Source organism: Notolepis coatsorum, assembly GCF_963971535.1.
Source record: "Notolepis coatsorum genome assembly, chromosome: 8".
NCBI lineage: Eukaryota > Metazoa > Chordata > Actinopteri > Aulopiformes > Paralepididae > Notolepis > Notolepis coatsorum.
In genome coordinates this window covers 65,024,436-65,037,045 of record NC_140172.1, presented here as the reverse complement: position 1 = coordinate 65,037,045, position 12,610 = coordinate 65,024,436, and the positions used below count along the sequence as shown (strand labels likewise).

The following is a 12,610-nucleotide window of genomic DNA, read 5'->3' as shown; positions in this document are numbered from 1 at the left end:
AGGGAATGATCAACTGTATCAAAGGTTTTTGATAGGCCTATGAACAGAGCAGCACAATGCTTCTTTTCATCCACGGCAGTCACAATATAATTTCAAATTAAAGATGTTGCAGAGATGGTGCTATGGTTAGCCCTGAAACCAGACTGGTGAGATGGTGCTATGGTTAGCCCTGAAACCAGACTGGTGAGATGGTGCTATGGTTAGCCCTGAAACCAGACTGGTGAGATGGTGCTATGGTTAGCTCTGAAACCAGATCGGTGAGATGATTATGGTTAGCCCTGAAACCAGACTGGTGAGATGGTGCTATGGTTAGCCCTGAAACCAGACTGGTGAGATGGTGCTATGGTTAGCTCTGAAACCAGATCGGTGAGATGATTATGGTTAGTCCTGAAAGCAGATTGGTGAGATGGTACTAGCTGGGGGAGGGGGTACAGGTATGGGCAGGGTAATAGTAGAAAGACATAATATAGGCAATACATTTGATCTGAATATAAAATATATGAGGGGGAGATACTGTGTAAACAATATAATTAGCTCTGAATATAATAATATGAGAAAAGTAAACAGTGTAATCAGGTGCAGATGTGGGTCTGTAATATCAGTTATATTATATTAAAAATTGTTGCAGTAATACACAATCTTTCATGCACTGTTAAAAACATGAAATAAACACAAAAGTGCAACAAACGTGCAACTAGGGCTAAACACCCAATGAAATAAAATAATAATAAATAATTATGCTTCTTAGCAGATTTCTTAGCTTAACATAACAGACCTAAGTTTGGGGGAACTAATGGGATAACTGGGGTTGCAACAAAAGTGCAACTAGGGCTAAAAACCCAATGAAATAAAATAATAATAAATAATATGCTTCTTAGCAGACTTCTTAGCTTAACATAACAGACCTAAGTTTGGGGGAACTAATGGGATAACTGGGGTTGCAACAAAAGTGCCTACATTGCAATAAATAATTAGAATCTGAATATATACTATGAGTAAGAGTAAAAGTAAACTATACACAAGGTACCCTAACTGGCATGATATATACATCATATGTTGTAGTCCGTGCAGGTTTGGTGGTAAGAATCAGACACACTTATTAGTGGTCACTAGGGCTGACCCCTATTAGTCGACTAATCGACTAATCGAAAGGAGCCGTAGTCGACTAGCCAACCTCTTAGTCGAATACAAAAAAATAAAAAATATTTATAATATATATTTTTTTATCATTCTTTCCAAAAGAAAAGAGGCCTAGAAGCGTGGCTAACGCTAATGGCACGCATACCAGAGGCTAACTGCCTACGAAAACAGGCACAGAGGCACTGAAAGAGGATTTCACCCATCTAATGAACACACTAGACTAGACAAATATCAAGATGTATCCATCAGTGGACCAATTGCATACTTTTGCAGAGGACAAGAAGCCTTCAGTCGACTCCTTCAGACATTAAGCACCCCCCACAGCCCAAATGGAATGATAAAAAAATATATATATATTATACTTTTTTTTTTTTTTTTACCAATAGTCGACTAACGGCAAATTTTGGCCAATCATAGTCGACCATCCAAATCCTTAGTCGGGGACAGCCCTAGTGGTCACACATTCCTAGTGGTTGTTATACTGCAGATAGTTCTCTGGCTGCTGGCAGCAGTCCATGCCCACGGTTGTGGAACCTAATGGCCGTTGGCACGAAGGACTGGCCGGGGCGGTGTTGTGGATATTATTAATAGGAATAACTTACTCAGTCAAGTGAATCCGGATAATATGGTTTATTAGCCAGATAGATCAAATAGGTACAAGATAGTTAGAGACATGGCTGAGGCTTCCGCCCGGGTGATCAGCTACATGACCCAAGAAAGACCAGAAGAAAGAATGACGTAGGGAGGGACCCTTTATAGTGAGAAATAATTTACCCATAAGATGGGTAAAATGGGGGGGGGGGAGGGCACAGGATAGGGGACAAATGGGGGGGGGGGGGGTGAGCTCTGTATATCCTCCACAGCGGTTAGTGGAGTGTCGGGGGAGTATGAGTCTGCATGTGACTGAACATGCTCCTCATCTTGGCTATCTCCTCATAGAGGGGGTGGGAGGGGTTACGCAGGATGCGTGAATATTAAAGGCAACCAACTTGTGTTCAGCTTTTCGTTCAGCGTTTCTCTGATTGGCCACACGGCCAATCAATCAATCCACTAGCACACGCCCTTGCGGCAAGAGAGACGCGGCAGGCAGAAGCGCTGGTCGAACCAGCGGTGTTCTGTTGTGTGACTGTACTACAGCTGTGTTCTGTTGTGTGACTGTACTAAACTCTTCCACCACATGACCGACATTTGACATACAGTACACCTCCTATCTATGTTGGGATTATGTTTGGTCATGACAAAACAATAAAAATCGCTACTGTTAGTAAGCTGCCACCACTTCAATGACAGAGCTCTCATATTTGCGAATGCATAAACTATATCTTAAATTATGGCGATGTGTCTAATATGGCTGTCGCGAAGTCATTGATAAGCGACAGCCATATTAGACACATAGCCATAATTTAAGATATAGTTTATGCATTCGCAATATATGAGAGCGCTTGTCATTGAAGGGCTTCGTTCTACAACGGAGCACGGTCGCTGCTGCTGGAGCTGGACCGAGTAGAGCCGGCGGCGGTGCACGGAAGCCGGGGACAAACCACCGCATCGCCCCGCTGACGTTAAAAACGTGAAATAACGTTACAGCTTACAGTTCCACACTGATGTACAGTGACACCCAGAGTTTCTAGTTACAGTAGTGACGCGCGAATCGAGATAGTCCTAACACTGTAACAGTGTTTATTATTAAGAGTCAGATAGTCCTAACAGTGTTTATAGTCCTAACACAGTGTTTATTAGTAAGAGTCAGATAGTCCTAACAGTGTTTATTATTAAGAGTCAGATAGTCGTAACAGTGTTTATTATTAAGAGTCCTAACAGTGTTTATTATTAATTAACGTCATAAACGAACTACCAGATGTATTTGCTATCCAGCGTAGCAGCCAGCTTCCTTCTCATCCTCTTCTCTGCCACCACCTTTAGTTTGACCATGGCTTGACTCTCACAATGCTCACTCATGCTGCACACGCTCACACTTATGGTTACTTTACAAAAGGAAAGGTCACTTTAAAAATAGGATAGTATAACTTGAGATTGTATAATATAGCATTGTATAGCAGTGTACATAAAGACCCAGTGCCTCATCCGTAGCTAACAGTGTATTGCACTATCACAAGACCTAGCATGTCTTACCATGCTCTTGTAAAAACTCATGTACATATACAGATATGCCCTACTTTGATTACTTGTATTATTGCACAAATGTCGTTCTCATCCTATTGGAATGAATGAATGAATGAAAACTTTATTTAACAGATTGCAGAATGGGTACAATACAGTACGGCTCAATACATACAATTGTTAAGGGGATGCAGACCTGAGAAAGACGTTTGTCTTGTTTCCATCAGGGTCCCCCATTTTCAATTCATATAGGATTCTTATTATATTACTATTATTGTATTATGCACAATCGTTGCAGGCAAGACCCCCCGCATTTCACTGTATACTTGTAAGCCGTGACAAATCAAACTCTTGACTTGACTTGACCACAGAGCTTGCCTTCCTCACCGGCTTGTTCAGTTTGGTGGTGTCCCAGCCTTAAGTTGATATCATCTGTGATCAGGCTCCCTCCAAAAGCTTTAAATAGCTTCTTGGGAGACCTGGCACATGCACACAATTTGCGACATTGATATCACATGAGGATACTCGCATGTAAATGTATCGTGTGTGTGTGTGAATAAATTCATTCATTCATTCATTCATTCATTCATTCATTCATTCATTCATTCATTCATTCATTCATTCATTCATTCATTCATTCATTCATGTAGCCCCCCAGCATACAACGGCAAAAAAAGAGGATGCTGGCTGGTTGGTCATTTTACTAATGCTTTTACTAATGATATTAATGATGATTACTAATGGTTTTGATACTAATGAATTTAATGATAATAATGATGATTACTAATGATTTTAATAATGATACTAATGATGATTACTAATGAAGTATTTTAGACAAACGGGACAATTTAGAGATGGGACGATAGTTATCAAGATCATCTATTTTATGCAATGGGTAACGTGATAGATAGATGGTTCGTGTGAAGTGATGTGATTAGGGTGGTGATGATGATGATGATGATGAGGTGTGCGTTGGTCAATCATGGGACGGGGTTGCACGCCGAGCAACCGGCTCTGTGAGCAGAAGCACGTGCACGCACATGCACGGATGTGCACGCGCGTGCACACAGGAATGTGCTGCACTCGACCGATGTGCCAACTCACCAAGTACCCACCTGCAGTGGTGCAGTCGCGGTCACACCCGGTTACACGCCGTGTTACCAGATCACTGAGGCAGAAGTACACGCGATCGCGCACGGATGTGTACTCGCGTGTACGCGCACACAAAAATGCGCTGTATCCATTCATTGTGACTAAGTACCCGGTCACCGTTTTACATAACAAAAAGCGCAGGTAGACTAAGTGTCTGGGTGTTGGCTATCTGAATGCATCTCCCCCTTCATTCTGTGTGACACAGGCAGTGGAGGTGAATACTAATGTGGCTCGGAATTCGTGATGGGGGTCTACCTGCTTATGATATTGAATCAAGCGTCTGTGCTGCGCGCCAGCTTTCCACGCGCACATTCACACAAATAGAGAGCAATAAGAGCTTGTATGATAGAAAGATTGCACTTGCGTATATGCGCTTGTGTGTGTGTGTGTGTGTGCGTGTGTGTGTGCGTGTGTGTGTATAAATCAGTTCTGTGCGCATGCACGTACCCGCGCGCGAGCGTGCACGTGGCGTGGCGTGTTACCAGTTCCCATATTAGGACTGCACCACTGCCCACCTGGCTACTTTGCATAACAATAGCTCAGGTCGTCAGGTGTGTTCAAATACGTCCTCAGATACATTCACACAAAACTTGTGAATGAAATGTGTTCCGCGCACACACGTGGGGTCAACACAGTGCAACCAGGTATGAAATCACCAACGCACCACTGAGATGATGATGATGATGATGATGATGATGATGATGATAATTCCATCAGCAGGGGAACAAACCAGTCAGGCACCACTGGTGTTGTTGGTGATGCCGATCCAACTTTCTCTCATCATCCCACAGGACATGAATCTGTCTCAGCTTGTGGGAGAAAATAGGAGGAGGGAGCTAACTGGGGAGGGAGAGAGAGAGAAAAAAAGAAAGAATGTACTCAAACCCTGTCATGTGATATCATTTTTCTTCTTTTATATACTGTGGCTGCGCTGTGATTCACGACGAACACGTTTATTTCCGAACCTTTTTGAACGCGCCATTTTCTCAGTTTTGTTGTGCACTTTTTCCAATAGCTTACTTTCCCTTGAGTTTTTGTTTTCTATCTCTCTCTCTCTCTCTCTCTCTCTCTCTCTCTCTCTCTCTCTCTCTCTCTCACTTTATTCTCTGGAAGGTCGTCAAATCCAAGTGTGTGACGTGTGAGTGGAGTCTCATTGCCCTTGTTTCACACGGCGATTTAAACTGGGGGAGGGAGGGAGTGGGAGTCAGTGTGGAGACAGAGAGAGAGAGGGAGAGAGGAGAGGAGGTTTACGTCAACTGTCAATGGGTGAGATTAATTGAAGGTGTAAACATGTGGCGCTCTGCTGTGGTATTTTAGGCTGAGTGCTGTTTTGCTTTGTCCTCATAGGCAAGCCAGACAGAGGGGGAGAGAGACGGATAGAGGAGAGAAAGAGAGGGAGAGAGCAAGGGAATGAATGAGTCATAGAAAGGAGACGATAAGTAATTATTTTTTCTTCTTCTCATGGACAGAGGAGGTGGATGAGAGAGAGAGAGAGACACGGCTGAAGGAGCGGGTCTAGGACACCGGAACGAGGAGAGGAGTCACCCCAGAGGGAACTCCCAACCGAACGGGACAAGATGAGGTACCAAGGAAGGGTAAGATGCCTGATGCTGACTCGATCTACAGGATATACACATGCAACTGTTTATGTTGAATCCACTTGGTGGTGGTCGGGTGTGTGGTTTGCGTGTTCTTTTTGCATGCTTGTGGGGTTGTCTCTACTTACTAGATCTGGCAAGGCGCAATACTACTGATGTCGAGAATGGTACAAAGTAGCCAACAATACAAATTCTATACTAAGAGAGACCGAGGACGAGAGGGGATTCGGGGAACGGTCAACAGGCATTCTTTTCTGCAGCATGTCTGACTGTGAGTCAATGTATCCCAATTATGGGCTCTGCATAAGGCTGAAGGCATTTAACACAGGATCTCCAGGGAGTACTATGGACATGGTATTTTTCCACCATACCCAATGGCATACCCACTGCTTCCACACAGCAACAGTGGAGAGAGAGAGAGAGAGAGAGAGAGAGAGAGAGAGAGAGAGAGAGAGAGAGAGAGAGTTGTGGTGCTGGGCAGGCCGGTCTGGTGTGGCTGAGTGGTTGGGGCACCACGCCTTATAAGGAAGACTAAACTCAGGGCAGTCATCCCAAGTCAAGGGGGCTCAGAGCCAAGACCCAATGTTTAAAGGGGAACGCCACCCAAATCAAGAATTCAAATACGTTATTGCCATGGTAGGAAAGTTCAATCTATATTTGTGAACATGAGCTACTCTTTCTCCCTAAGCCAGGAACTAGAGAAGTGAGACTCAAACTTGCAATGTCTTCAGGTATCAAGTCTGGACCTGCTCCATAGACAATGCATGGCACAGGATTCTGTGAACCCACAGAATGTTTGTTTGCGTTTTTAGACCCAAATGAGACCCACATACATCTAGTGGTTTACATTCCCCTGAGTGATATCAAATGACTGATTCCAAGCTCCGCCCATACCTGGTTACTGACTGTTGGTCAAACATCACTGGAAAAATTAAATAAAAGTGATCAAATAGATTTTTAAGGATCTGCGTGGGTAAATTGATAATCTCACACATCTGGAAAACTAAATTGATCATGGCTATGGCAATGGCTATGCAGTTTAATGGTGCTGTCAATTTCTGGACCTGAAGGTTTGTCAGTGAAGTTTCTCCAAAAATGGTCTAGCAACTTATGAGTCTTTGGTTTCTCTAGACAGAGTATAAGCCGTAGGCGTAGCTGTAAGCTACATGGTTGTGGACTAGCGTAGGCTAAACAGGAACAAGAGTGGTCAATAATACTGGCTTTTCTAAGTCCAAGCAGGGCTTGCTAACCTCATTACCTAAATGTCCACTAGCTACCCCTGTGCTAAAAATAGCACTACAAGAATAATGCTAACATTAGCATTAGCATTGGTTTTAACAGAGTGTTATTGTGGATAGAAAAACTGGGCCCTGTTCCTCGTACGTGTATAGCTGAGTTCACTGGATGAGATGGTTGACAGTTTGTCATACGTCCAGGGATTTTAGTTCATTGAAGCAAGCTGAAGTTTTAGCCTAACCTGTTAACAGAGCAACAACTCCTTCAGCTCAAACCTAGTAGTAGTTGTAGCAGTAGTAATAGTAGTAGTACTTTATTGGCACGTAGACTGATTCAGTTACCAATTTACAGATTAATAATTCACCCAAACATCAACACACAACAAGCTAAATAGAATACAACTATAAACATAGAATAATAAGAGAGTTTTGGTAGCGTCATGTTTTTGTGAGGGGATTATTGTTCAGTTTTTGACAGTTGCAGGTTATATGACCAGGGATTTCCAGTCATGTTAGGGGGTAAGTCAACTGGGAGGTTTGGAGATTTTTGGCAAATGAAAGACAGATCTGCTCACATGGGATAGCCAGGTGACGTCATTGAGCCCTAGTGTTAACAAGGCAGTTGGGTAGATGTCATACTTTGGGCTGAGGATAATTCGACAGGCTCTCCTCTGTACACTCTCCAACTGGGATGAAAGGGTCTGTGTGATGTCAGCATTCCAGGCAGGGGCAGCATACCCCTGTAAAGGTCATAAATATCCAACGTATAAGGTCATTATGTCATCTGTGGAGACGGGAAAACGCTAGAGGAAAAACTCTTTCCTATTATTATTTGATGTCATAGCATCTACCTGGCTGTTCCAGCGAAGGTCATTCTGAACCACGAGACCAAGGACCTTGAGTTTAAACCTACAAAAAAGCATCATTGGATTATATTTGATCTTTTCTCTGGATCCGGACCCTGATTCTCTAATCGCTAGTGCCACCTACTCTAAAATGACTGTGATGCCATTCGGTGTGATTATCAGTGTAATTTGATCCTACCCCATCCACAAACTCATTTCTACAAATGTCTGTCCCATGCTTAGATAAGTGCCAATATGGACGCCGAGTGGCGCACCGCATACAGCACTACGGTGCAACACGGCCGACCCGGGTTCGACTCCCGGACCCGGTGATCTTTGCCGAATGTCTTCCCCGGTCTATCTCCCATTCCTCCTCTCCCTCTCTACCGGACTGCCGGTAGCAAAAATCAATAAAAACCTACAAAAACATAACTTGTCCGAAAGGACAAGTAACATTAAAAAAAAGATAAGTGCCAATAGATCAAATCGCTATTACGGTATATAATCAGGACAGATTTATTGAAGGTATTGAGAAATCTTTAAAGTAATAATCTCGAACATTTACACTACATATTAGGGCTGACCCCTATTAGTCGATTAGTCGACTAATCAGTCGAAAGGAGCCGTAGTCGACTGGCCAACCTCTTAGTCGAATATATTAACACTATGATCGCCGATGACGAGTTAAGACGTCATTCCTAGCCATGCTCATTCTGCCGAAGACGCCGTAACTCGTCTTTGATGTCAATATTTCAAAAATCTGTGACCGAAATCATATTTCCCCTCCGGAGCCCTGAGACACACTGCAAAGCTCCACTCAACTCTCTAGCGGTTCAAGAGCGCCATCTGGTGGCCGATCGGCAGATCGCCAACCGGAAATTACCCTTTGAACCGGTAGTGCTCATCCATATGTGGTCCGGGCACTCGCCATCGTTAGAGAGACTCCGTATTGACACAGTGAACATCGATCGGTGCAAATAACTCGAAAAAACAACATGATTTGGACATATATACTATTATACAACCTGGAAATGGATCAGGCATTTCTCCATCCCATAATAGAAAAAATTCTGTTCCACGCTCATCTGCCAGCGGCGCGAGGAATCCACGGTAAGATTCAGCGTTATATTCTAACGTGTTCCATATAAACTGCTATGATGAACATATGACCCACTCTGGATGAATCATCTAACGCTGCCCACGGAATTATAAACGATCCCCCGCCCATCCGGTCATCATCAGATGATATGTAGTAACTCCTAGAAGCACATCCAGTTGACATTTTTTATCTCGCACAGATTCCTACCAAACTGTATTTGATCATCAATATAATGCATTTAGGGCTATAAATCACGTTCTGAAGAAAGCTGCAGAAAACGATAAAAACATACTTATACTTTAGACCATATTTTAGTATGAATATGTGAATGAAAAAGTTTAACGTTGCTACACCCTGAACAATACATATAGGACATTGAATGGGCCATAATAATGGCAATGTAGCAATAGAATTTAAAAAGTTATAGCCCTGCAAAGAAGGGGAACTTCTCCATAGACAAATAGAGATGGCGAGGGATGGTAAATTATGTATTTAACCCATGGCGATCAAAGTGTTAAAAAAAATATATATATATTTATAATCTTTATTTTTATTTTTTTTATCATTTTTTCCAAAAGAAAAGAGGCCTAGAAGTGTGGCTAACGCTAATAGATAGATGGTTCGTGTGAAGTGATGTGATTAGGGTCAAAACAGGCACAGAGGCACTGAAAGAGGATTTCACCCATCTAATGAATACACTAGACAAGATGTATCCATCAGTGGACCAATTGCATGCTTTTGCAGAGGACAAGAAGCCTTCAGTCGACTCCTTCAGACATTAACACTTTGATCGCCATGGGTTAAATTCATAATTTACCATCCCTCGCCATCTCTATTTGTCTATGGAGAAGTTCCCCTTCTTTGCAGGGCTATAACTTTTTTAATTCTATTGCTAAATTGCCATTATTATGGCCCATTCAATGTCCTATATGTATTGTTCAGGGTGTAGCAACGTTAAACTTTTTCATTCACATATTCATACTAAAATATGGTCTAAAGTATAAGTATGTTTTTATCGTTTTCTGCAGCTTTCTTCAGAACGTGATTTATAGCCCTAAATGCATTATATTGATGATCAAATACAGTTTGGTAGGAATCTGTGCGAGATAAAAAATTTCAACTGGATGTGCTTCTAGGAGTTACTACATATCATCTGATGATGACCGGATGGGCGGGGGATCGTTTATAATTCCGTGGGCAGCGTTAGATGATTCATCCAGAGTGGGTCATATGTTCATCATAGCAGTTTATATGGAACACGTTAGAATATAACGCTGAATCTTACCGTGGCTTCCTCGCGCCGCTGGCAGATGAGCGTGGAACAGAATTTTTTCTATTATGGGATGGAGAAATGCCCGATCCATTTCCAGGTTGTATAATAGTATATACGTCCAAATCATGTTGTTTTTTCGAGTTATTTGCACCGATCGATGTTCACTGTGTCAAGACGGAGTCTCTCTAACGATAGCGAGTGCCCGGACCACATATGGATGAGCACTACCGGTTCAAAGGGTCATTTCCGGTTGGCGATCTGCCGATCTGCCACCAGATGGCGCTCTTGAACCGCTAGAGAGTTGAGTGGAGCTTTGCAGTGTGTCTCAGGGCTCCGGAGGGGAAATATGATTTCGGTCACAGATTTTTGAAATATTGACATCAAAGACGAGTTACGGCGTCTTCGGCAGAATGAGCATGGCTAGGAATGACGTCTTAACTCGTCATCGGCGATCATAGTGTTAAGCACCCCCCACAGCCCAAATGGAATGATAAAAAAAAAAAAAAAAAAAAAAAAAAAATTAAAATATTATCCTTTTTTATTTATTTAATTAAAAAAAAATTAGTCGACCAATAGTCGACTAACGGCAAATTTTGGCCAATCATAGTCGACCATCCAAATCCTTAGTCGCGGACAGCCCTACTACATATAATAATAATAATAATAATAATAATAATAATAATAATAATAATAATAATACTAATAATACTAATAATAATAATAATAATAATAATAATAATAATAATAATAATAATAATAATAATAATAATAATAATAATAATAATAATAATTAATAATAATAATAATAGTAATAGTAATAATAATAATAATAATAATAATAATAATAATAATAATAATAATAATAATAATTCATTACATTTATATAGTGCTTTTCTAGACACTCAAAGCGCTCCCCACAATGTAGGGTGGAAATTACCTCCTTCACCACCACTGGTAGCACCCAACCTTGGGCTACGCAGGCTCAATGGCTGCCATACACTGGCACCAGGCACACATCACACTACACAATGGCTGAACGGCTCAGGAGACAGGGATTGATATCAGCCAATTAAGGGGAAGGGATGATTAGGTGGCCTTGATGTCAGAGACCTGATTGGGAATTTGGCCAGGAACGTCGGGAGAACCCACTACTCTTTGCGATAGGTGTCCGGGGTTCTTTAACGACGAGATTCAGTCAGGACCTCGGTTTAGCGTCTCAACCGAAGGACGGCACTCGCAGCTATACAGTGTCCCTATCACCGTAACAGGGGCATTGTTACTGACTAGCCCAGAGGACAGAGTGCCCCCTGCTGGACAACAACACCACTTTCCGACAACGGCCTTGACCGGGGCTCGAACCGGTGATCTTCCAATCATTAGTCCGGAGCTCTATTCATGTAGCCACACTGCCGGACAAATAAATATCTATTTTGCCACTCTCACCAACTGATATATCACAATAGTGATTGTACCAATACTCAGTTCATGAATGTTTTTACATTTGCTGTTCTAAATACTGGTGTCTGGTAGGACATTCCTGGGAAAACATCTGGCACACAGGAAGTGATGTGTTTTATGTCACCGACAGCAACAGCACTTTGTTTAATAAAAGATTAACTCAGTAGTTACCATGAATTTTCAACATGGGAATCAAGTCAGTGCAGTGCAATAGACGTTTCTGAACTAAGTCCCACCCAAAAAAAATGACCAACTAGGGTCAAGCTAAGGTGGGCACGTTGTCATGGTATGATTGGATGGTCAAGAAAAGAAGGTGGAGCTTGGCAGCTCCAGACTTTATACCATGACATCACACATTTAAGTCTTACTGTTTGGATTTGGGAGAGACTTGTTCATGTTCAGTAATATTTCTGGACCTTCTTAAACCATGGAAATAACGTACAAATTCTTAAATTTGGTGATCACTCTTACATTTAATTATTTTATAAATAAGAACAAGATATAGAGCAATAGAATAAAATGCATTTGCGCAACATTTGGAACACAAGACAAATTTATCAACATGGCAAGGCTAGAAGACTATTTGGCACTATTTTTTAAGATACATCATTTATATTCAACCACTATTGTGTAAAGTGTGATTCAAAACTGGAAAGAACAGAAAATATAAATATCCCTACTAATTCATT

General features: G+C 41.9%; 1 protein-coding gene across 2 annotated transcripts in view; it reads left to right on the top strand.

Moving 5' to 3' along the window:
- Positions 1–5,338: 5,338 nt before the first annotated feature.
- LOC311233199 (unconventional myosin-Ic-like) overlaps positions 5,339–12,610 on the top strand; it is a 66,754-nt gene continuing 59,482 nt past the window's right edge. Inside the window, exons 1-2 of one of the 2 annotated variants that reach the window (XM_084320126.1) lie at positions 5,339–5,551; positions 5,883–6,008. In XM_084320126.1, the coding sequence (XP_084176252.1) occupies positions 5,991–6,008 (18 nt within the window). In that variant the 5' untranslated portion in view covers positions 5,339–5,551; positions 5,883–5,990. Of the gene's footprint in view, positions 5,552–5,602; positions 5,680–5,882; positions 6,009–12,610 lie in introns of those variants that run through there. The other variant, XM_084320125.1, reaches the window with a different exon arrangement.